Source organism: Balaenoptera borealis, assembly GCF_965194805.1.
Source record: "Balaenoptera borealis genome assembly, chromosome: 12".
Lineage (NCBI taxonomy): Eukaryota > Metazoa > Chordata > Mammalia > Artiodactyla > Balaenopteridae > Balaenoptera > Balaenoptera borealis.
Genome location: NC_138869.1, coordinates 43,979,671 through 44,004,596, shown reverse-complemented (window position 1 = coordinate 44,004,596; position 24,926 = coordinate 43,979,671). Strand labels below are relative to the sequence as shown.

Genomic DNA, 24,926 nt, shown 5'->3' with positions numbered 1-24,926 from the left:
ACAAGCAAGATGACACTGCTCAGATCACCACATGAGCAATTTCAAGATGAGTGTCAGAGTTGACCGTGCTATTTCTGCATGTAGCCTCCTCCCTCCGCTTATAAAAGCTCTTGCCCACTGATTGGCAGTGGAAGGGTCATTCAGCCTTTGGACAGGAGTCCCCCTACTCCCCTTACCACCTCTGAGCAAACGTTCCTTTCCACCAACCTAGTCTCTCTCTCTCTTTTTTTTTTTTTTTTTTTTGGTATAAACTTATTTATTTATTTATTTTATTTTTGGCTGCGTTGGGTCTTTGTTGCTGCGCGCGGGCTTTCTCCAATTGCGGCGAGCAGGGGCCACTCTTGGTTGCGGTGCGCAGGCTGCTCATCTCGGTGGCTTCTCTTGTTGCAGAGCACGGGCTCTAGGCGTGCGGGCTTCAGTAGTTGTGGCACCCGGGCCTTGTTGCTCTGTGACATGTGGCATCTTCCCGGACGAGGGCTCGAACCTGTGTTCCCTGCATTGGCAGGGGGATTCTTAACCACTGTGCCACCAGGGAAGTCCCCAACCTAGGCTCTTTATCAGCTTCAGAGCGGCGAGCAACCGGACCCCCTCTTAGTAACACTTTCATATTTTACATGGATGTTGGCCAGATGTCCCTTGCCAGGGACTAGGCCCTCAACATGCATACATGACAAATGATACCAGAAAGGAATGGATGCTTACATTTCATTTCATCTGAGCCTGAGATTGGAAGTCTGCATGCCTTGCCAGAGCCTTCTAAAGTGATTGACTGGTGAGAGTATCATAGGACCACTTACCTGAGAAATCAAGTATCGGACCCTTTCGTGGATTCCCTGGAGCATCAAGTCATGGTACCCTGGCTTGTCAATTCTCCTAACAGTAGACCACTGGATGGTGAGTTCCATAGGCAAGTAATGCCCGCAGTTTTATAAGCATGGAATTGAGTGGACCCCAGCCCAGCATGGGGGAAAGGAGAGTGTTCCTAGGAGGAAACTGCTCAGGCGAAGTCACAGTGACTGGCACAGTAGAAGTGAGAAGTGACACTCAGTTCAGTGCTCAAGTGAGGCATGCAAGGGGTGGGTCAGTGTGGAAGTGGAGAGATGGACAAACCCAGGTACTAAGGGGCACTAGGGAACCAGTGATGATTTTAGCACGGAGAGAGCACATCCTTGTCCATCTTAGCCATCACCCTGGCTTCAGTGTGTGTGTGTGTGTGTGTGTGTGTGTGTGCGTGTGTGTGTGTGTGTGTGTGTGTGTGTGTCCACGAAGGGTGAATCATGAGGGGCCCAGCAAGGATGTGTCCCCCCAGGCAGTGGCCCAGGGGAGAGGAGGGAAGAGAGAATGGAAGGAGGGTTGCCCAAGAGGCTGGCAGAGTGTTGGGCTGACTGGGATGGAGTCACTGCAGAGACGATGAAGCAGGTTGATTCCCTGACAGGCTGGACAATGCGGGGGGTGGGTTCTGAGAACGTGATCACGGGCTGGTCAGAGTCCTGGTGTAGATATGAGATGAGTGTGGGGGGAGGTGACAGTTCAGTTTGACTACATTGGTTCTGAAATGCCAAGGGGTTGTTGGTCCCTGGGCGGGGCACTGGGCAGTAGGTGCTGTGAGTGCCCTGCCCAGATCCCCCTCACTGGGCGGCTGCCCCCCCGTCCCCCAGCTGTTTGAAATGTACAATACGGATGCTAATGGCTCACAGGTGTCCCCTTCACAGCTGCCTTCACAGCCTCCCAGGAGATGCCTGGGGGGTTGTGTCCGCTCTGCCCTCAGCCTGTGGATGGGGACTGACTATGAGGGGACATCAAAGCCCAGCCCCCGCCTCAGTCAGTCCTAAAGCAGGGGTTCCAGGCTTTTGTGGGTGAGGCTGAAGCTCGTCTCAGGGTAGAACACGTCCCTGCTCAGCTCCTTCCTCTGCCCTATCTTGCTCCCCTCCGCCTCCCTCCTCCCGACAACAGCCCTCAATAAATCAGATGCCTCTCACTTCCCAGCTGAGGCTCTGCTTCTAGGGAACGTGGCCTGTGATGGCGGTGGAGCTGTGCAGAGTTCATCCACTCGTTCCAGGTGGGTCAGGTGCGGGGCCTGATGTGCAGAGAAGAGAGACGAGCCCGAGGCGTCCAGGGTGGTGGTGCAGGAGGGGAGTGGGGTGGGCGTGGTGCTGTAAGCCAAGGGGCACTGAGGATTTTACAAAGTGGTCAGGGTAGGACAGGAGCCCACGAGGCCCAGGGAGTTGAAATACTGTATGTACATATCAAATGTGCACTAATGATAAGTGTACGTCTTGTGGAGTTTTTGCTGTATGTATACATTTTTGTAATGCACCTGGAGATCTTATCTCCCTTCCAGTTGCTACCCCTTCCCCATAACCATGACCCTGACTTTGAAACCTTTAGATTAGTGTTGTCAGAGTTTGAAACTCATAGAAAATTGAACTATAACATATATACTGTAGGGGCTTCCCCGGTGGCGCAGTGGTTAAGAATCCGCCTGGTAATGCAGGGGACACGGGTTCGAGCCTTGGTCCAGGAGGATCCCACATGCTGCGGAGCAACTAGGCCTGTGCGCCACAACTACTGAGCCTCTGCTCTAGGGCCCGCGAGACACAACTACTGAAACCCGCATCCTAGAGCCCGTGCTCCGCAACAAGAGAGGCCACTGCACTGAGAAACCCACGCACCGCAACCAGAGAAAAGCCCGCGTGCAGCAACGAGGACCCAACACAGCCAAAAATAAATAAAATAAAATAAAATAAATAAATTTAAAAAAAAAGAAATACTGCTCCAAATGTTCTCATGTAGACAGTGTTGCACACATGACGAACTATGTCTTAGAAATTTAATTTCTAGGGCAGAAATTGTAGTCAAAAACAAACAAACAAAAACATATATACTGTATTGTGCACAATTTTTTCATGCAACATGTTTGTGAGAATCTACCATGTTTTTGTATGTATTACAGTTGGGCAAATTTTTATTGCTTAGTTAGTATTCCACTGTACGAATATACCAGAATATGTTTGCTTTCACTATTGATGGATATTTGTGGAGTTTACACATCATTCTTTTTAAATGGCTGCACTCTAGGACATAGAAAGGACAGAGCATTCCCACCGACACATGTCTGGAAGGTTTCCAGTCCCCAAGTAGGCAAAAAGAAGGTTAAGGATGCATCTTGCTTCCTTTGTCCTCATGCACATAAGTGAGCGTCCATGAGGGAGGCTCCTGAAAAGTGGGACTTCTTGGGGGGACACTGATAATGGCCTGCACTGTGCCAGGCTTGTCCAAGTGAGCATGTCCAGGGGGGTGGGTATGGAGTGGACGGCTGCTGTCCCCCTTTACCCCCAGGAGTCGGGGAAGGCTCTATGGAGACTGAGTCTCTGGACCTCACCTTGAACTTCGGATGGGAGGAATTTCTCCATGGGGGAGAGGAGGGCCTTCTGTGCAACTGTAAGAAATCTTCCATTTTACAGACAAAGAGAAGGAGGGGCAGCTGGTGAAAGTCTGGTTAAGTTGACCTAGGTGGTCAGCAGGTTGGGCAGAGGCCGGAACCGGGGACCAGAAGCCAGGGCGCTCAGCCCTGGCCCTGCTCCTTCTCTTAACCACTCTGCTCTGTTTGCCTGGAAGTCCTGGGCTCTGGGGCCGGGATGAGGATGTGTCTAAACACAGGTGAGGCTGTGCTTTGTCCATTTGGGGGTTTTAAGTGCAGAGCATGATGGGGAAGGAAGGCTGGCTCAACCAGACTGGGCGGGGAAATAGAGGGGAGCTGGGAAAAGTGGGAGCCCCAGGTTGGGGACGAGGTGGTGACAACACTCTTGCAGCAGCCTCTGCAGGAGCCTCTGCTCCCATCTCTTGGCTGGTGTGTCCTCTGTTGGGTTAGGAGGGGGTGTGGGGAGAGTGCCCAGGGCCCAGCCTGACCATCTCAGGGCACAGCTACTGTGGCCGCGGAGATCCTCCCTCTCTTGATGCTGCTCCTTTATCCACCCCACCGCCCCCCGCTTCCCTCTCCCCCTGCTTCTCTCTCTCTCTCTCTAAGCAAGAGCCCAGAGAGAGAACTGCAGGAAAATGGAGCCATGTGGGTTTCTCTGAGGCCATTGGAGTTGGGTTCACTCTCCCTTGCTGCTGAGAGTTCCACCAGAGCAGAGTATTTGCAAGGAAGTCACAGCTGGTGAGAGGCAAACCAAGAATTCAAACACACGTCTGCCTGACTCCAGAGTCTAAGGTCCTGGGTAGCCGTGGGGACGGCTTTCTGGCCTGTTGATACTAATAGCTGCTCTTTATGGAGCATCAGTTATAGGCCAGTTGCTCCCAAGGTCTTTCCCAGGGTTGACTCCTTTATCAGACCTTGTCCTTGAACAACCGGTTGCCTGTTCCCATGGAAGGATGGGGAAGGGGACCTCAGTCCTAAGGTTTAGGAAATGCAATGGTGCAGAGGCAAGAAAGCAAAGGGAGGATTACAGACACCCAGTAACCATGTGAATTGCTATTTATTTTCTACTGTAATCACCTTCTTCTCCTCCCTTGACTTGGGGAAAGGACACAAATTGACCAAGAGGCCCCTGGGGCAACACCTGGACTGTGAAACCAGGTTGCACAGAAGCCCAGCTCTCCTTCCTTCTCCAAGGCTGAGTGCGCAACCAGCGCCATCCATCCAGGCTGCCACCTTCTGAGGTGCCCTGGCCATGCCCCCAAGAGTCCCGCAGGCCGGCTGAGTCCAGGAGCTACTCCAGGCCTCACAACTACATGGTCATTCCTCCAGAAAACTGTACAAGAATCTCCTTCTGGGCCTGTAGCCTCTCTAACACTTTGGCCCATTATCTCTCCCAGTTATGTTCTGTCCACCCTCCAGCACCGGTTCCCTAAGTTCTTTCCCAGGGTTGACTCCTTTATCAGACCTCATCCTTGATCAGCCACCCGAGGTGTGTGCTTTCCAAGGACAAATTTACAGAGAGAAAAATGGAGGCACAAAGAGCCTGGGAGCTTCTTGCCCAAAAGTAAACAGCAAGTGAGGGGCAGAGCTAGGACCTGAACTTGGACTCTGGCTTCAGGGTCCGTGCCCTGGACCATTTTATGGCATGTCAGTCATCAGAACCAACTTCCCCAGGACCTGTCCCATCTGTCCTGACCCCAGGAGAGCAGAAGATCCACTTTCTGGAGGAGTTCCCATTTGTCTTCAGCGGACCCTGTCCAGATCTCCTGTTCCTTGTAGAAAAGCTGAGAAGGGCACTTTTGGAGCCCGGGTGCTCCTGTCTTTCCTGGCTCAGCTTCTGGTGCCCATTCTGTGGGAGGACCTGGGATGATCCTGAGCTTCCCTTCCTTATTCTTTTTTGTTTTTTTGTTTTTTTCTGGCTGCACCGCGTAGCATGCGGGATCTTAGTTCCCCAACCAGGGATCAAACCTGCGGCCCCTGCAGTGGAGGCTCATAGTCTTAACCATTGGATCACCAGGGAAGTCCCCTGAGCCTCCTTTCCTCAGCTCACAGGGCTGGGTACCCAGCTCTCCACGCCACGCTCAGTGTCTCAGAGCACAGGGGAGCTTGTCCTGAGGAGCGAGGACTCTGGAGGTCAGGCCGGCTGGGCTGGGCAGCTGCAGGAGGCTGTTCCAGCCCAGGAAGCAGCCTGCTGTGTGGGTCCCACTGGGCCTGAGCAGGTTGGAGGCAGGGGGGTGCTGGGCTGGAGAAGAGGCCATGGGCCCTGTCACGAGCTCCAGATGCCCCCAGAGTTGGACGGCTGTGGGTGCTGTGGGCGATGGAAAGAGCACTGGCCCGGGAGTCCAGCCCCAGCCCTGCCACGTGCCCGCCCCGCCGCAGCCTTGCTGAGCCCCCTTGTCTCTTGCTCTCCTGGGGCCTGGTTGCCATTCTGAGCAATGGGAGTTGCTATAGTTAGCGCTGCTACACTTGTGTATGTTTGTGTGTGTTTAGAGCCCTTCTTTATTTCTTAAAGAAGACTTCAGAGAACCAGTAAATCAAAGTGATAAGTGTGTGTTGTATTTCCCAGGGAATTAAAATCTCTGCCATCTGAGCAACTCCTGAAGCAGGTACTTGGAGCTCTTCCTGCCATGACTGTATTTTTGGGGTTGGGGGCAGGGCCAGTGTCACGAATGTGTCACCAGTGCAGTCACACAGGCCCCTGTGCTCAGAAGGGCTTGGTACTTGGTAATGACTTATTCTTTTTTTTTTTTTTTTAACATCTTTATTGGAGTATAACTGCTTTACAATGGTGTGTTAGTTTCTGCTTTATAACAAAGTGAATCAGCTATATATATACATATGTCCCCATATCTCTTCCCTCTTGCATCTCCCTCCCTCCCACCCTCCGTATCCCACCCCTCTAGGTGGTCACAAAGCACTGAGTTGATCTCCCTGTGCTATGCGGCTGCTTCCCACTAGCTATCTATTTTATATTTGGTAGTGTATATATGTCCATGCCACTCTCTCACTTTGTCCCATCTTACCCTTCCCCCTCCCCGTATCCTCAAGTCCATTCTCTAGTAGGTCTGCGTCTTTATTCCCGTCTTGCCCCTAGGTTCTTCATGACCATTTTTTTTTTTTTAGATTCCATATATATGTGTTAGCATATGGTATTTGTTTTTTTCTGACTTACTTCACTCTGTATGACAGACTCTAGGTCCATCTACCTCACTACAAATAACTCAATTTTGTTTCTTTTTATGGCTGAGTAATATTCCATTGTATATATGTGCCACATCTTCTTTGTCCATTCATCTGTTGATGGACACTTAGGTTGCTTCCATGTCCTGGCTATTGTAAATAGAGCTGCAATCAACATTTTGGTACATGACTCTTTTTGAATTATGGTTTTCTCAGGGAATATGCCCAGTAGTGGGATTGCTGGGTCATATGGTAGTTCTATTTTTCATTTTTTAAGGAACCTCCATACTGTTCTCCATAGTGGCTGTATCAATTTACATTCCCACCAACAGTACAAGAGGGTTCCCTTTTCTCCACATCCTCTCCAGCATTTATTGTTTGTAGATTTTTTGACGATGGCCATTCTGACTGGTGTGAGATGATATCTCATTGTAGTTTTGATTTGCATTTCTCTAATGATTAATGATGTTGAGCATTCTTCCATGTGTTTGTTGGCAATCTGTATATCTTCTTTGGAGAAATGTCTATTTAGGTCTTCTGCCCATTTTTGGATTGTGTTTTTTTTTTTTTTTTTTTGATATTGACCTGCATGAGCTGCTTGTAAATTTTGGAGATTTGACTTATGCTTGAGGTCTTAAAATTCCCATGATTTTGCACTAGGGGCCCCACGTTCTCATTTCGCAGATGATGTAGCCTGTCCTGGCCAGTGGTGACTCCACACTTGTCACAACACAGGAAGGAGGTCCTGGAAGCCATTCTGAGAGAACTTATATCCCTGGGTACTTGCCTCGAAAATGCCTGAGTCCTTGCCCTCAGCCGTGAGCAGTCAGAGGGCAGGGGAGAGCCCAGGAAGGGAAGGAAGAGAGTGGGAATACAGAGCAGAAGGGGACCCCCAGAACAGCCCTTCAGTGCCTCTGGAGGGGCAGTTTCTGCCTTCCCAGGGCATCTATGACCAGATGCATTGACCTTCACTAAGACAAGCCAGGCTGTGGGGAGGGACCACAGAGGCCCCCAAGAAAGGTGAAGGTGTGTGGGCCTCGTGTGCAGTGCCCCGTCTCACTCCATCCTCCTGGAAGCTGGGGTCCAGATAGGCTTGACCTGCTTCCTACTTGCAGCACATGGCCTCTTGGAGGCCGACCCTGAGACCCTGGGGTTTGCAGGTCTTTGTTCTGGTAGAAGAAAGAGGGAGGATGTGCCTTCTCAGATGTACCTGAGGCATCCAGAGTCCCCTCTGGGGAGGGGCTTGCCCTAAGCCTGATCCTCTTCTGCAAAGCTCAGGCACCCACTCACTCAGCCTCCACCTGGGCCCAGCTCACCTTGTCACACAGCCCCAGATGCTGCGGAGAGGAGCTGGTTAGGCGTTTGATTGAGGTGGGGTAGCGCTGCCCTCCTGCTAGCTGCTCTCCTTCTCCTAGGCCCATGCCTGGGAAATCCCAGTCTGGCTGAGGGCTTTCCAGGAGGACATAACCTCCCCAGCTCTTTGCTTCACATGAAGTGGTACAAGGGAAAGGAGGAAGCTGACCCTGAGCAGAGGGTCCTGACTTTCCTCCCTGACCCAAATTCCCACCCTCACAGCATCCATGGCTGCCTTCCCTGCTCACTGCAGAGGGCAGGAGCGGGGGCTGAATTCCCTCCCCTTGTCCCTGTAGGAGGGCGAGCATGGTGGGTGAGTCGGGGGCAGTTGATCCACGTCCAGGTCTGTCATTTTTCAGAGGGTGGGGGGGCCTTGTTGGAATGATATTGCCTGTGGGTCTCATTTTATACTCATCAGCTGGTCAAATCAGAGAGCTAGTGGGTGTCCCCACAGTTGGGGACACAGCAGCCTAGGGTCCAGTTCTCTTTCCCATGAAGTGTCTGGACAGGAAGGATGGCTGAGAGGAGCAAAGGAGTGGGTGATGTAGGATCAGGGCTCATACCTGAGTTTGTTGGGGTGAAGGGTACATGAGGATTTCTCAAGGACCAGATGTGGAGTCAGGGGCAACTTGCCTGGGGACAAGGGCTGTGATGTCTTTCCTGAGAAGACCTCCGCTCTCTGATAGGCTGTGAGGACTAAACCAGGAAAGCCAGATGCTGGAGGCATGGAAGGCAGGCCCCCCATTACAGGAGGTGCAGTGTGAGGACCTGGCAGAGGACCCTACACGGGATGCAGGGAGGATGGGGAAGGGGACTTGAGTCTGAAGTGTGAGCAAATGGAAAGGTCCAGAGACAGGAATGCACAGGGAGGGTTTCATAATACCCAGTAACCATGTGTATTGAGAATTATTTTCTACTGTAATCACCTCCTTTTCCTCCCTTGACTTGGGGAAAAGACACAGCTTGACCAAGAGGCCCCTGGGGCAACACCTGGACTGTGAAACCAGGTTGCACAGAAGCCCAGCTCTCCTTCCTTCTCCAAGGCTGAGTGCGCAACCAGCGCCATCCATCCAGGCTGCCACCTTCTGAGGTGCCCTGGCCAAGCCCCCAAGAGTCCCGCAGGCCGGCTGAGTCCAGGAGCTACCCCAGGCCTCACAACTACATGGTCATTCCTCCAGAAAACTGTACAAGAATCTCCTTCTTGGCCTGTGGCCCCTCTATTGCTTTGGCCCATGATATTTCCGGCTGTGTTCTCACCACCTCCCACACTGGCCCCCCCAGCCTGGTGTCTGATCCACAGCGCTGGACAGGGAGCCACTGGGGGTCAAATCAGAAGAGACTTCCTGAGGCTGTGGGAGCCAAGAGGAGGAGGTGCCATTTCTGGTTGGAGGTCAGGGAAGCCTTCCCCAGGAAGGGCAGCGCAAGCAGAGGGATCAGGCGCAGAGACGGGGAAGAGCAGGGGGCTCAGCGCTGTCTGAGTGGTTGCGGTGGATGGGGCAGCCTGACACCTGAGGCCTGCAGGGCAGGGGCTGAGGGCAGCAGGGAGCATCAAGACCCAGACCCTGACGCCCCTGCCTCAAGGCAGCGGGGGAAATGGCCACATCAGTGCTTGGCGTGAGCCCCTAGACAATGGTGTGGAGGGCAGACAGTGGTCTGGGGAGAGCCTGGAACCAGAGAAGGTGGAGTCCGGAGGCTGTGGCTACGCTTGAGAGGAGAGAAGACGGTGGTAGGAGCTGGGCCGGGCTGGTGGGAGGCCAGAGGGAGTGTCCTCAGGAGGAAGAAGGAGCAGGTGGGGCTCCCAGGCTTTCAGCTCAGGGCTCCTGCGGCGGCACCCAGCCAACAGCAGCCAACAGCCCAGTGCGGACAACCAGGGGCACTCATGGGAGTCTTGAGCTCAGAGATACAGACCAGTGATGTGTGTCCTTGATAACTGGTATCTTGAGAAGGGGTTTGGCCAGGAGTGTGTGAGGACTGGGAGGAGAAGCAGCCCGGATGCACCTGTGCCAGCCCTGCCTCTTCGGAGGAGGGTCCTTGGAGGAGACCGAGCAGGAGCCACGGGGGAGGCAGGAGGGCACCCAGGAGAGGGGCATCAGGGGAGAACTGGTCAAGGGCCATTTCAGGAGGACAGAGGGGTCCCCAGAGTCTGTATAGTCGAAGACAAGGCTTGAGTGTGAATTTGGATCCAGTGAGGACTGGCCAGCCTGCAGTGGCCTGGAGTGTGAGAGACGGCAGTGAATTGGGGTCCCAGTGCAGATGACCCCTCCCATGCTTGGTTGAGGAGGGGTCAGGGGAACAGGCCATGTCTGGTGGGGACCTGTGAAGAACTATTTGACCCAGAAAACAGTGTGGATGAATCCAGGACAGGAGACAGATGCAGCCAAGCCCCTGACTGGCGGAGGGCTGGACCCAAGGACAGGAAGGTGGAGGTTGAAGTCTGCCTAGGGACAGGCTGGGCGGGTAAGACTCTAGTAGGGGTTGGTGCTGTCATCCATTCATCCAACGTTAACTGAGTGCCGCTTGGGTTCCAGACAGTGCCTGGAGTTGGAGGTTGGTGCCGAATACACTCCTTTACCCTATTCCTGCGGAGGCCAGAGTGAGGAGGCAGAGGGGACGTAAGACAGAGCCTGGTCCTCCCTCTCCTGAAGGACTCAACGCTCTTGAGCAACCCTGCCTTTGACACTCCCCATGGGCCCCAGGAGAGGCCAAGATGTTGTCAGGGAGATGGAGAAACCATTTCTTCACCTTCGCAGGAGGCTTCCCGCTCCCACTGCCCAGCAATCCCGTGGGGCAACAGCAGGGGCTGAGGCAAGTCCAGCTCACAGCCGGGGAGGAGATCAGGGATGGGGCAGGTCAGGGAGGAGTGTGCTTGGGCCATTGCATCAGGCCCAGGAGGGACATAAAGGACGGTCCTGCATGCTGGGAGGAGACCGACTTGGGGACCATGGAGACTCAGAGGGCCAGCCTCGCCCTGGGGCGGTGGCCACTGTGGCTACTGCTGCTGGGACTAGTGGTGCCCTCGGCCAGCGCCCAGGCCCTCAGCTACAGGGAAGCTGTGCTCCGTGCTGTGGATCGCCTCAACGAGCAGTCCTCAGAAGCTAATCTCTACCGCCTCCTGGAGCTGGACCCACCTCCCAAGGCCGTGAGTCAGGAGGGGCCTGGGGAGGGGGCTGTCTCTCGCCAGCCCTGGCCACACTGTCACCCCCTCTGCTCCGGCTGTACCTCCTGTCAGGAAGGCACTTCTCCCTCTAGGTGGGCTCCCACCTCTTCCAGGAAACCTTCCCAGAGCTGGGTCCCCTCCCAGCACGAGGCTTCCTGCCTTAGCATCTCTACTGTGGGAACAGGCGCCCTGTACACCCTGTTCGGGCTTAAGAGCCTTCTGTGAGCTCCAGGGATAGAGGGTGGTCACTGGCTCTGAGATGTCACTACCCTGTTTTGAGTCCCCTCTGCACTTCTTTGTTCCCTACTTGGGAGGGCTCTGCTCAGCCTGGAGGTTCCAGTGACAAGATCTCTCCCTGCAGGCAGCCCCTGACTTCCCTCAGCCCCTCAGAGGTGCAGGTGTTCTCATCAGAGCTGGTGTGAGATCCACTCCTGCTCTCTGTGTGCCCACGAGGCCAGGAGTGGGCTCTGCCCCCTTCCCCTGTGCACCCAGCACCAAGCCCAGGGCCAGGCACACAGGAGGGGCTGGAGAGGCTGCCGTCTAGGTGGGGGGCAGTGAGATAGATCAGAGAAGGAAGCATGAGTCTGAGCTCAGTCTGCTTACTATGATCCTTGACCAGGATGGTGACCCGGACACCCCGAAGCCTGTAAGCTTCACAGTGAAGGAGACCGTGTGCCCCAGCACGACCCAGCAGCCCCCGGAGCAGTGTGACTTCAAGGAGAATGGGGTGAGGCTGGGGCCTGAAGGCACTGGCGGATGCTTCCCAGGGATGTGAACAGGGGGCTTCTGGGAAGATTTCCAGCCCCTGTGTTGAGTTTGGGAGGTGATGACTCAAGGGTTCCAGTTTGACCTCGAGCCTCCCTTTCCAGCTGGTGAAACAGTGTGTGGGGACAGTCACCCTGGACCAGTCCAAGGACCAATTTGACATAAACTGTAATGAGGTGAGTGGCCCCTTCTGTGTTGTGGAGCTGATAATGGGATGGGTTGTGGAACATCCTTTGGACCAAATACCCGCTGCCCCTTCGAGGGCAGAGAAAGGCCCTCCTACCCTGGTCCCTCCCTCACCCGAGCCCCAGGTCTCCAGGACGGGCTCTGCCATCCCTTAGAGCAGTGGTTCTCTAAGTGGGGTCCCCACCCGGGAACCTGACAGAAAGGCAGATTCCCAGGCCCCACTCAGACCTCCTGAATCAGACTCTGGGCTGGGGCCCAGCCATTTGCATTTTCACAAGGCCTCCAGGAGATTCTGACTGTGCTGAATTCTGAGAGGCACTGACTAGAATAATGGGCTTTCAGCTCCTGCTCCCATCCAGCTTTGCTGGGATGGGTTTGTGATCCTGGGAAGACCCTTGCCATCTGTGGGCCTCAGTTTCCCCATATGTCTGTGGCTGTAAGGATTCAACCACATGCTCCAAAGGTCACAGCTTACAGGTGAACAAGGCCCAGTGCTCCTGGTGTGTCTGTTAGGGGGTTGTTCATGTGGGGAGGGAGGGGCCTCGTGTTGACTCCTGCCTAGTCACAAAAGAAATAAATTTCGTTGTGGTTCACAGCTTCAGAGTGTCAGGAGAATTCGTATCCGGCCTCCACGTTTGCCAAGGCCAAGGCCAAGGCCACGCCCGCCAAGGTTCCCCTTTCCAAGGATTCCCGGAAAACGGTGAAGGATTGCCTGATGTCATACCCATTAAGGGCTTTTGGTGAACCCTGAGCCCAGGGAAGAGTCCTAAGGGTCTGATATGTTCTGGCTCAGACTTCTGGATGGTGAAAAATAAATTCTTGTGAAAACAACTTCCTCCAGGCTTCAATTTCAATTTTCTCGTTCTTACCACTTACTGGGACCAAGTCCTTACCTCTGGGATGCCTCCTCTGTGTGTGTGTGTGTGTGTGTGTGTGTGTGTGCGTGTGTGTGTGATCACTCCTGTAAACACAGTCATGGGTGAGGCAGCTGTTCCTTCCAGGTGGGCATGGGGAGAGGCAGCAGGGCCAAGAGGTCCAGCACAGCGTCTCCATTCTCGGGTCCCTCCCGTGCCCTTCACACGCCTCTGCCCTCCTCCTCCAACCCCCAGTAGGGACTTAAGGAGACCTGCTCTGTGTGCAGTGCTGGTGGGGATGCTGTCCTTGCTCACATGAAGGTGACAGTCCAGGAGGGGCCAGGCATTTGTTAAACGCTCACAGAGACGCAGTTCAGTCTCAGGGCTAAGCCTACAGGTACAATGCCCATAGCGTTCCACTTCTCCTTGACAATCTTAACTCTGGAAAGCCCACCCCTCCTTGCTTTTCCTTTGGCATTGAGACACATCACTGTTTCTTCAGCTGGGTCTCAGATTTCTGTGGTGGGCTTGTGTGTAGGGATCACATGGTACAAAAATTTGCACCATTAAAAACAAGCATGCTGCTCATCTGGGTGAACAGCTCTGCATGAATGTGAGAGACACACAGAGTGACACACGGGTCACATCTCTGTGTGCCTGGGTGTTTCAGACACTGTGCACATCCTGTTCCCTCCCATTCTCTAGCTGACCTTTGCTCTGGGGCAGACTGGAAACATTGGGGAGTTTGAACCCAGGGAGCAGCCTCAACCAACCACTGGGGGGACTTAGTGGAAAAATACCTCCTCTTCCTCACTCCTTGGGGGGCCCACTCCCAGACGTGTCACACCTCCCCCTGAGGTCCCCAGCTGGCTTGAGCCCCTGTTGCCCACTTCTGTGACCTGTTCATTGACACGTCCTCTTCTGACTCGGGTCCTGCCCTGTCTCCCTTCTCTACATTCGTGCTGGAGCTTTCTGGAATCACCTCCCAAACAAACTACTTCCACTAAATGCTTGTCTTAGGTCTGCTTGTGGGCCAACCTGAACCAAGACAGAGATTCCCCTCTCTGAGAGGGACAGAGGACAGGATCTCACAGGGCATTTACTTTGTTACCTGTCAGGCTTGTCTCCTCTTGGTGAGCAGGTGGGGCTGATTTCAGGCAGGTTAGAGGAACCTCCTGCTTCTCACTCTACATCAACCCAAGTTGAGGGAGGAAACTTTACAGAGGACACCCAGGGGGCTGTGTTGTGTCTGTGCCAGAGGATACAGGCTTGCCAGTGCCAATTGTTAAATGGTCAGGATTTTTTTGAGCTCGTTGTTAAACTCTTGGTAGCTTGAAATTGGCCTTGGTGGAAGTATTTCCATCATGGAAATCAGCAAATGTTACCTATCATTTTTGTCATAGCTGGTACATCACTGCCCACCCTGAGAGAGGGATCACTCATCAGGATGCTATGGGGTCTGTGTTGATCACATCTGTTTCCAATTGTCCCTCATGATTGCCCTTCCTGCTTCCATGGCATCCCTTCTCTATCCTCAGCCCTGCCTTGTCCTTTTGAAATGAAGCAAGACCCTATGGTCCTTCCCCACCATGTCCTCCACTTGCCTTTTGCCTGTGAAAAAAGCTTTAGCCAGAGAAGAAGTTTATTCAAAGAAGTGAAAAAATGCAGAAAGAAAGGAAAACAGTTCAACAAGACCAAATAAAAATAGTTTAGTCATTCAGCAAATTCAAGGACCTTTCGTTCCTCCTCAAGGGCTATAGATAATGTTCTGAGCCATATCCTGTGAGCTGTTTTGTAGATACTGAAACCCCACCAGGTGGAAGAAGTTAACTACATGGTGACCAGGCTGTAGCCATGACATAAGCTGCCACAATTCCAAGAACTGGCCTCAAAGAAATGGAAACTAAGCAGCCCTGGAACTGAAGATTAACTGTCTTAAAACAAGCAAGATGACACTGCTCAGATCACCACATGAGCAATTTCAAGATGAGTGTCAGAGTTGACCGTGCTATTTCTGCATGTAGCCTCCTCCCTCCGCTTATAAAAGCTCTTGCCCACTGATTGGCAGTGGAAGGGTCATTCAGCCTTTGGACAGGAGTCCCCCTACTCCCCTTACCACCTCTGAGCAAACGTTCCTTTCCACCAACCTAGTCTCTCTCTCTCTTTTTTTTTTTTTTTTTTTTGGTATAAACTTATTTATTTATTTATTTTATTTTTGGCTGCGTTGGGTCTTTGTTGCTGCGCGCGGGCTTTCTCCAATTGCGGCGAGCAGGGGCCACTCTTGGTTGCGGTGCGCAGGCTGCTCATCTCGGTGGCTTCTCTTGTTGCAGAGCACGGGCTCTAGGCGTGCGGGCTTCAGTAGTTGTGGCACCCGGGCCTTGTTGCTCTGTGACATGTGGCATCTTCCCGGACGAGGGCTCGAACCTGTGTTCCCTGCATTGGCAGGGGGATTCTTAACCACTGTGCCACCAGGGAAGTCCCCAACCTAGGCTCTTTATCAGCTTCAGAGCGGCGAGCAACCGGACCCCCTCTTAGTAACACTTTCATATTTTACATGGATGTTGGCCAGATGTCCCTTGCCAGGGACTAGGCCCTCAACATGCATACATGACAAATGATACCAGAAAGGAATGGATGCTTACATTTCATTTCATCTGAGCCTGAGATTGGAAGTCTGCATGCCTTGCCAGAGCCTTCTAAAGTGATTGACTGGTGAGAGTATCATAGGACCACTTACCTGAGAAATCAAGTATCGGACCCTTTCGTGGATTCCCTGGAGCATCAAGTCATGGTACCCTGGCTTGTCAATTCTCCTAACAGTAGACCACTGGATGGTGAGTTCCATAGGCAAGTAATGCCCGCAGTTTTATAAGCATGGAATTGAGTGGACCCCAGCCCAGCATGGGGGAAAGGAGAGTGTTCCTAGGAGGAAACTGCTCAGGCGAAGTCACAGTGACTGGCACAGTAGAAGTGAGAAGTGACACTCAGTTCAGTGCTCAAGTGAGGCATGCAAGGGGTGGGTCAGTGTGGAAGTGGAGAGATGGACAAACCCAGGTACTAAGGGGCACTAGGGAACCAGTGATGATTTTAGCACGGAGAGAGCACATCCTTGTCCATCTTAGCCATCACCCTGGCTTCAGTGTGTGTGTGTGTGTGTGTGTGTGTGTGTGTGTGTGTGTGTGTGTGTCCACGAAGGGTGAATCATGAGGGGCCCAGCAAGGATGTGTCCCCCCAGGCAGTGGCCCAGGGGAGAGGAGGGAAGAGAGAATGGAAGGAGGGTTGCCCAAGAGGCTGGCAGAGTGTTGGGCTGACTGGGATGGAGTCACTGCAGAGACGATGAAGCAGGTTGATTCCCTGACAGGCTGGACAATGCGGGGGGTGGGTTCTGAGAACGTGATCACGGGCTGGTCAGAGTCCTGGTGTAGATATGAGATGAGTGTGGGGGGAGGTGACAGTTCAGTTTGACTACATTGGTTCTGAAATGCCAAGGGGTTGTTGGTCCCTGGGCGGGGCACTGGGCAGTAGGTGCTGTGAGTGCCCTGCCCAGATCCCCCTCACTGGGCGGCTGCCCCCCCGTCCCCCAGCTGTTTGAAATGTACAATACGGATGCTAATGGCTCACAGGTGTCCCCTTCACAGCTGCCTTCACAGCCTCCCAGGAGATGCCTGGGGGGTTGTGTCCGCTCTGCCCTCAGCCTGTGGATGGGGACTGACTATGAGGGGACATCAAAGCCCAGCCCCCGCCTCAGTCAGTCCTAAAGCAGGGGTTCCAGGCTTTTGTGGGTGAGGCTGAAGCTCGTCTCAGGGTAGAACACGTCCCTGCTCAGCTCCTTCCTCTGCCCTATCTTGCTCCCCTCCGCCTCCCTCCTCCCGACAACAGCCCTCAATAAATCAGATGCCTCTCACTTCCCAGCTGAGGCTCTGCTTCTAGGGAACGTGGCCTGTGATGGCGGTGGAGCTGTGCAGAGTTCATCCACTCGTTCCAGGTGGGTCAGGTGCGGGGCCTGATGTGCAGAGAAGAGAGACGAGCCCGAGGCGTCCAGGGTGGTGGTGCAGGAGGGGAGTGGGGTGGGCGTGGTGCTGTAAGCCAAGGGGCACTGAGGATTTTACAAAGTGGTCAGGGTAGGACAGGAGCCCACGAGGCCCAGGGAGTTGAAATACTGTATGTACATATCAAATGTGCACTAATGATAAGTGTACGTCTTGTGGAGTTTTTGCTGTATGTATACATTTTTGTAATGCACCTGGAGATCTTATCTCCCTTCCAGTTGCTACCCCTTCCCCATAACCATGACCCTGACTTTGAAACCTTTAGATTAGTGTTGTCAGAGTTTGAAACTCATAGAAAATTGAACTATAACATATATACTGTAGGGGCTTCCCCGGTGGCGCAGTGGTTAAGAATCCGCCTGGTAATGCAGGGGACACGGGTTCGAGCCTTGGTCCAGGAGGATCCCACATGCTGCGGAGCAACTAGGCCTGTGCGCCACAGCTACTGAGCCTCTGCTCTAGGGCCCGCGAGACACAACTACTGAAACCCGCATCCTAAAGCCCGTGCTCCGCAACAAGAGAGGCCACTGCACTGAGAAACCCACGCACCGCAACCAGAGAAAAGCCCGCGTGCAGCAACGAGGACCCAACACAGCCAAAAATAAATAAAATAAAATAAAATAAATAAATTTAAAAAAAAAGAAATACTGCTCCAAATGTTCTCATGTAGACAGTGTTGCACACATGACGAACTATGTCTTAGAAATTTAATTTCTAGGGCAGAAATTGTAGTCAAAAACAAACAAACAAAAACATATATACTGTATTGTGCACAATTTTTTCATGCAACATGTTTGTGAGAATCTACCATGTTTTTGTATGTATTACAGTTGGGCAAATTTTTATTGCTTAGTTAGTATTCCACTGTACGAATATACCAGAATATGTTTGCTTTCACTATTGATGGATATTTGTGGAGTTTACACATCATTCTTTTTAAATGGCTGCACTCTAGGACATAGAAAGGACAGAGCATTCCCACCGACACATGTCTGGAAGGTTTCCAGTCCCCAAGTAGGCAAAAAGAAGGTTAAGGATGCATCTTGCTTCCTTTGTCCTCATGCACATAAGTGAGCGTCCATGAGGGAGGCTCCTGAAAAGTGGGACTTCTTGGGGGGACACTGATAATGGCCTGCACTGTGCCAGGCTTGTCCAAGTGAGCATGTCCAGGGGGGTGGGTATGGAGTGGACGGCTGCTGTCCCCCTTTACCCCCAGGAGTCGGGGAAGGCTCTATGGAGACTGAGTCTCTGGACCTCACCTTGAACTTCGGATGGGAGGAATTTCTCCATGGGGGAGAGGAGGGCCTTCTGTGCAACTGTAAGAAATCTTCCATTTTACAGACAAAGAGAAGGAGGGGCAGCTGGTGAAAGTCTGGTTTAAGTTGACCTAGGTGGTCAGCAGGTTGGGCAGAGGCCGGAACCGGGGACCAGAAGCCAGGGCGCTCAGCCCTGGCCCTGCTCCTTCTCTTAACCACTCTGCTCTGTTTGCCTGGAAGTCCTGGGCTCTGGGGCCGGGATGAGGATGTGTCTAAACACAGGTGAGGCTGTGCTTTGTCCATTTGGGGGTTTTAAGTGCAGAGCATGATGGGGAAGGAAGGCTGGCTCAACCAGACTGGGCGGGGAAATAGAGGGGAGCTGGGAAAAGTGGGAGCCCCAGGTTGGGGACGAGGTGGTGACAACACTCTTGCAGCAGCCTCTGCAGGAGCCTCTGCTCCCATCTCTTGGCTGGTGTGTCCTCTGTTGGGTTAGGAGGGGGTGTGGGGAGAGTGCCCAGGGCCCAGCCTGACCATCTCAGGGCACAGCTACTGTGGCCGCGGAGATCCTCCCTCTCTTGATGCTGCTCCTTTATCCACCCCACCGCCCCCCGCTTCCCTCTCCCCCTGCTTCTCTCTCTCTCTCTCTAAGCAAGAGCCCAGAGAGAGAACTGCAGGAAAATGGAGCCATGTGGGTTTCTCTGAGGCCATTGGAGTTGGGTTCACTCTCCCTTACTGCTGAGAGTTCCACCAGAGCAGAGTATTTGCAAGGAAGTCACAGCTGGTGAGAGGCAAACCAAGAATTCAAACACACGTCTGCCTGACTCCAGAGTCTAAGGTCCTGGGTAGCCGTGGGGACGGCTTTCTGGCCTGTTGATACTAATAGCTGCTCTTTATGGAGCATCAGTTATAGGCCAGTTGCTCCCAAGGTCTTTCCCAGGGTTGACTCCTTTATCAGACCTTGTCCTTGAACAACCGGTTGCCTGTTCCCATGGAAGGATGGGGAAGGGGACCTCAGTCCTAAGGTTTAGGAAATGCAATGGTGCAGAGGCAAGAAAGCAAAGGGAGGATTACAGACACCCAGTAACCATGTGAATTGCTATTTATTTTCTACTGTAATCACCTTCTTCTCCTCCCTTGACTTGGGGAAAGGATACAAATTGACCAAGAGGCCCCTGGGGCAACACCTGGACTGTGAAACCAGGTTGCACAGAAGCCCAGCTCTCCTTCCTTCTCCAAGGCTGAGTGCGCAACCAGCGCCATCCATCCAGGCTGCCACCTTCTGAGGTGCCCTGGCCATGCCCCCAAGAGTCCTGCAGGCCGGCTGAGTCCAGGAGCTACTCCTGGCCTCAAAACTACATGGTCATTCCTCCAGAAAACTGTACAAGAATCTCCTTCTTGGCCTGTGGCCCCTCTATTGCTTTGGCCCATGATCTTTCCGGCTGTGTTCTCACCACCTCCCACACTGGCCCCCCCAGCCTGGTGTCTGATCCACAGCGCTGGACAGGGAGCCACTGGGGGTCAAATCAGAAGAGACTTCCTGAGGCTGTGGGAGCCAAGAGGAGGAGGTGCCATTTCTGGTTGGAGGTCAGGGAAGCCTTCCCCAGGAAGGGCAGCGCAAGCAGAGGGATCAGGCGCAGAGACGGGGAAGAGCAGGGGGCTCAGCGCTGTCTGAGTGGTTGCGGTGGATGGGGCAGCCTGACACCTGAGGCCTGCAGGGCAGGGGCTGAGGGCAGCAGGGAGCATCAAGACCCAGACCCTGACGCCCCTGCCTCAAGGCAGCGGGGGAAATGGCCACATCAGTGCTTAGCGTGAGCCCCTAGACAATGGTGTGGAGGGCGGACAATGGTCTGGGGAGAGCCTGGAACCAGAGAAGGTGGAGTCCGGAGGCTGTGGCTACGCTTGAGAGGAGAGAAGACGGTGGTAGGAGCTGGGCCGGGCTGGTGGGAGGCCAGAGGGAGTGTCCTCAGGAGGAAGAAGGAGCAGGTGGGGCTCCCAGGCTTTCAGCTCAGGGCTCCTGCGGCGGCACCCAGCCAACAGCAGCCAACAGCCCAGTGCGGACAACCAGGGGCACTCATGGGAGTCTTGAGCTCAGAGATACAGACCAGTGATGTGTGTCCTTGATAACTGGTATCTTGAGAAGGGGTTTGGCCAGGAGTGTGTGAGGACTGGGAGGAGAAGCAGCCCGGATGCACCTGTGCCAGCCCTGCCTCTTCGGAGGAGGGTCCTTGGAGGAGACCGAGCAGGAGCCACGGGGGAGGCAGGAGGGCACCCAGGAGAGGGGCATCAGGGGAGAACTGGTCAAGGGCCATTTCAGGAGGACAGAGGGGTCCCCAGAGTCTGTATAGTCGAAGACAAGGCTTGAGTGTGAATTTGGATCCAGTGAGGACTGGCCAGCCTGCAGTGGCCTGGAGTGTGAGAGACGGCAGTGAATTGGGGTCCCAGTGCAGATGACCCCTCCCATGCTTGGTTGAGGAGGGGTCAGGGGAACAGGCCATGTCTGGTGGGGACCTGTGAAGAACTATTTGACCCAGAAAACAGTGTGGATGAATCCAGGACAGGAGACAGATGCAGCCAAGCCCCTGACTGGCGGAGGGCTGGACCCAAGGACAGGAAGGTGGAGGTTGAAGTCTGCCTAGGGACAGGCTGGGCGGGTAAGACTCTAGTAGGGGTTGGTGCTGTCATCCATTCATCCAACGTTAACTGAGTGCCGCTTGGGTTCCAGACAGTGCCTGGAGTTGGAGGTTGGTGCCGAATACACTCCTTTACCCTATTCCTGCGGAGGCCAGAGTGAGGAGGCAGAGGGGACGTAAGACAGAGCCTGGTCCTCCCTCTCCTGAAGGACTCAACGCTCTTGAGCAACCCTGCCTTTGACACTCCCCATGGGCCCCAGGAGAGGCCAAGATGTTGTCAGGGAGATGGAGAAACCATTTCTTCACCTTCGCAGGAGGCTTCCCGCTCCCACTGCCCAGCAATCCCGTGGGGCAACAGCAGGGGCTGAGGCAAGTCCAGCTCACAGCCGGGGAGGAGATCAGGGATGGGGCAGGTCAGGGAGGAGTGTGCTTGGGCCATTGCATCAGGCCCAGGAGGGACATAAAGGACGGTCCTGCATGCTGGGAGGAGACCGACTTGGGGACCATGGAGACTCAGAGGGCCAGCCTTGCCCTGGGGCGGTGGCCACTGTGGCTACTGCTGCTGGGACTAGTGGTGCCCTCGGCCAGCGCCCAGGCCCTCAGCTACAGGGAAGCTGTGCTCCGTGCTGTGGATCGCCTCAACGAGCAGTCCTCAGAAGCTAATCTCTACCGCCTCCTGGAGCTGGACCCACTTCCCAAGGCCGTGAGTCAGGAGGGCCCTGGGGAGCGGGCTGTCTCCCGCCAGCCCTGGCCACACTGTCACCGCCTCTGCTCAGGCTGTACCTCCTGTCAGGAAGGCACTTCTCCCTCTAGGTGGGCTCCCACCTCTTCCAGGAAACCTTCCCAGAGCTGGGTCCCCTCCCAGCACGAGGCTTCCTGCCTTAGCATCTCTACTGTGGGAACAGGCGCCCTGTACACCCCTTTTGGGCCTAAGGGTTCTCTGGGAGCTCCAGGGATAGAGGGGGGTCACTGGCTCTGCCATGTGACTTCCCTGCTTTAAGTTCCCTCTTAACTCGGTGTCCCCCTACCCAGGAACGACTCTGCTCAGCCTGGAGGTGCCAGTGACAATATGTCTCCCTGCAGGTGGTCCCTGACTTGCCTCTGCCCCTCCGTGGGGAAGGTGTTCTCATCAGAGCTGGTCTGAGGTCCCCTCCTGCTCTCTGTGTGCCCACGAGGCCAGGAGTGGGCTCTGCCCCCTTCCCCTGTGCACCCAGCACCAAGCCCAGGGCCAGGCACACAGGAGGGGCTGGAGAGGCTGCCGTCTAGGTGGGGGCAGGGAGACAGATCAGAGAAGGAAGCATGAGCTCAGCTTAGTCACCCCACTTTGATCCTGGACCAGGACGAGGACCCGGACACCCCGAAGCCTGTAAGCTTCACGGTGAAGGAGACCGTGTGCCCCAGGACATCGCAGCAGCCCCCGGAGCAGTGTGACTTCAAGGAGAATGGGGTGAGGCTGGGGGCTGGGGGCACTGGCGGATGCTTCCCAGGGATGTGAACAGGGGGCTTCGGGGAAGATTTCCAGCCCCTGTGTTGAGTTTGGGAGGTGATGACTCAAGGGTTCCAGTTTGACCTCGAGCCTCCCTTTCCAGCTGGTGAAACAGTGTGTGGGGACAGTCACCCTGGACCAGTCCAAGGACCAATCTGACATAAACTGTAATGAGGTGAGTGGCCCCTTCTGTGTTGTGGAGCTGATAATGGGATGGGTTGTGGAACATCCTTTGGACCAAATACCCGCTGCCCCTTCGAGGGCAGAGAAAGGCCCTCCTACCCTGGTCCCTCCCTCACCCGAGCCCCAGGTCTCCAGGACGGGCTCTGCCATCCCTTAGAGCAGTGGTTCTCTAAGTGGGGTCCCCACCCGGAAACCTGACAGAAAGGCAGATTCCCAGGCCCCACTCAGGCCTCCTGAATCAGACTCTGGGCTGGGGCCCAGCCATTTGCATTTTCACAAGGCCTCCAGGAGATTCTGACTGTGCTGAATTCTGAGAGGCACTGACTAGAGTAATGTGCTTTCAGCCCCTGCTCCAGTCCAGCTTTGTTGGGATGGGCTTGTGATCCTGGGAAACCCCTTGCCATCTGTGGGCCCCAGTTTTCTCATCTGTCTGTGAGTTTAGGTATTCAACCACATGCTCCAAGTGTCACACTGGAAGTGAATTGGGGCCCCAAGCTTCCTGCAGTGGCCCAGGAATGGGGGTGTTCAGGTGGGGTGTGGTCCTGTCTTAATCTTGAGCCAGTCCCCAAAAGAAGTCTGTTTCCTCCTGGTTCACAGATTCAGAGTGCGCGGCTATTACGCTGGGTGTTTCGCTTGCTCCGGAGAGGCAGGGGAAGATAGGCAAAAAGACTGAGAGAATTGGTCAGAGAATCAAAGATATCTTTGGGATATTTCAGCCCAGTGAATAGTGCTAAGAATCAGCTTATCCTGGCTCAGACTTTTGGACTCTGAAAAATAAATTCTTCTGAAAACAATTTCCTACGCATTCAAATTCACTTATCTCCTCTCCTCCGTCTTACCAGGAAGAAGTCCTTAACTCTGAGAGTCCTCTTGGGTGTGGGTGTGTGTGGGTGTGTGTGTGAGTGTGTGTGTGTGTGAGAGAGAGAGAGAGAGAGAGAGAGGATCACTCCTGTTAACATAGAGATGGGTGAGGCAGCTGTTCCTTCCAGGCGGGCATGGGGAGAGGCAGCAGGGCCAAGAGGTCCAGCACAGCGTCTCCATTCTCGGGTCCCTCCCGTGCCCTTCACACGCCTCTGCCCTCCTCCTCCAACCCCCAGTAGGGACTTAAGGAGACCTGCTCTGTGTGCAGTGCCGGTGGGGATTCTGTCCCTGCTCACATGGAGGTGACAGTCCGGAGGGGCCAGGCATTTGTTAAACGCTCACAGAGACGCAGTTCAGTCTCAGGGCTAAGCCTACAGGTACAATGCCCATCATAGCGCTCCACTTCTCCTTGACAATCTGAAGTCTGGGAAAGCCTACCCCTCCTGGCTTTTCCTCTGGCATTGAGACACATCACCGTTTCTTTAGCTGGGTCCGAGATTTCAGTGGTGGGCTTGTGTTTAGGGAATCACCTGCTACAAAAATATGCAGCATTAAAAAGACATATCCTGAGATGTAGAGAACAAACCTATGGACACCAAGGGGGAAAGTGGCAGAGGAGGGTGGTGGTCGTGGTGGTGGGATGAACTGGGAGATTGGGATTGACATATATACATTAATATGTATAAAATGGATAACTAATAAGAACCTGCTGTATAAAAAAATAAATAAAATAAAATTCAGGGCTTCCCTGGTGGCGCAGTGGTTGAGAATCTGCCTGCCGATGCAGGGGACACGGGTTCGAGCCCTGGTCTGGGACGATCCCACATGCCTCGGAGCAACTAGGCCCGTGAGCCACAACTACTGAGCCTGCGCGTCTGGAGCCTGTGCTCCGCAGCAGGAGAGACCACGATAGTGAGAGGCCCGCGCACCGCGATGAAGAGTGGCCCCCTCTTGCCGCAACTAGAGAAAGCCCTTGCACAGAAATGAAGACCCAACACAGCCAAAAATAAATAATAAATAAATTAAAAAAAACAAAAAGAAAAAAAAAAAAAAAGAAGCATCCTGCTCATTGGAGTGAAGAGCTCTGCATGAATGTGAGAGACACACAGAGTGACACACGGGTCACATCTCTGTGTGCCTGGGTGTTTCAGGCACTGTCCATGTCTTGCCCACTCCCCATTCTCTAGCTGACCTTTGATCTGGGGCAGACTGGAAACATTGGGGAGTTTGAACCCAGGGAGCAGCCTCAACCAACCACTGGGGGGACTTAGTGGAGAAATACCTCCTCTTCCTCACTCCTTGGGGGGCCCACTCCCAGACGTGTCACACCTCCCCCTGAGGTCCCCAGCTGGCTTGAGCCCCTGTTGCCCACTTCTGTGACCTGTTCATTGACACGTCCTCTTCTGACTCGGGTCCTGCCCTGTCTCCCTTCTCTACATTCGTGCTGGAGCTTTCTGGAATCACCTCCCAAACAAACTGCTTCCACTAAACGCTTGTCTTAAGTCTGTTTGTGGGCCAACCTGAACCAAGACAGAGATTCCCCTC

General features: G+C 54.0%; 2 protein-coding genes across 4 annotated transcripts; both read left to right on the top strand.

Annotated features, from left to right (window-relative positions):
• Positions 1-10,759: 10,759 nt before the first annotated feature.
• On the top strand, positions 10,760-12,997 carry LOC309607257 (protegrin-2-like). Of its 2 annotated transcripts, XM_082345561.1 has the most exons (4): positions 10,760-11,093; positions 11,731-11,838; positions 11,981-12,052; positions 12,659-12,997. In XM_082345561.1, exons 1-4 carry the CDS (start codon positions 10,896-10,898, stop codon positions 12,764-12,766), a joined length of 486 nt encoding a protein of 161 aa, XP_082201687.1. In that variant the 5' UTR covers positions 10,760-10,895; the 3' UTR covers positions 12,767-12,997. The 2 variants fall into 2 exon arrangements, with proteins under 2 accessions (XP_082201687.1, XP_082201686.1); XM_082345560.1 differs by having other exon boundaries at positions 11,981-12,746.
• Positions 12,998-21,203: 8,206 nt separating this feature from the next.
• Positions 21,204-23,447, top strand: LOC309607485 (protegrin-5-like). Of its 2 annotated transcripts, XM_082346058.1 has the most exons (4): positions 21,204-21,554; positions 22,191-22,298; positions 22,441-22,512; positions 23,118-23,447. In XM_082346058.1, the coding sequence occupies exons 1-4, from the start codon at positions 21,357-21,359 to the stop codon at positions 23,178-23,180; spliced, it is 441 nt and encodes a 146-aa protein (XP_082202184.1). In that variant the 5' UTR covers positions 21,204-21,356; the 3' UTR covers positions 23,181-23,447. The 2 variants fall into 2 exon arrangements, with proteins under 2 accessions (XP_082202184.1, XP_082202183.1); XM_082346057.1 differs by having other exon boundaries at positions 22,441-23,447.
• Positions 23,448-24,926: the final 1,479 nt, after the last annotated feature.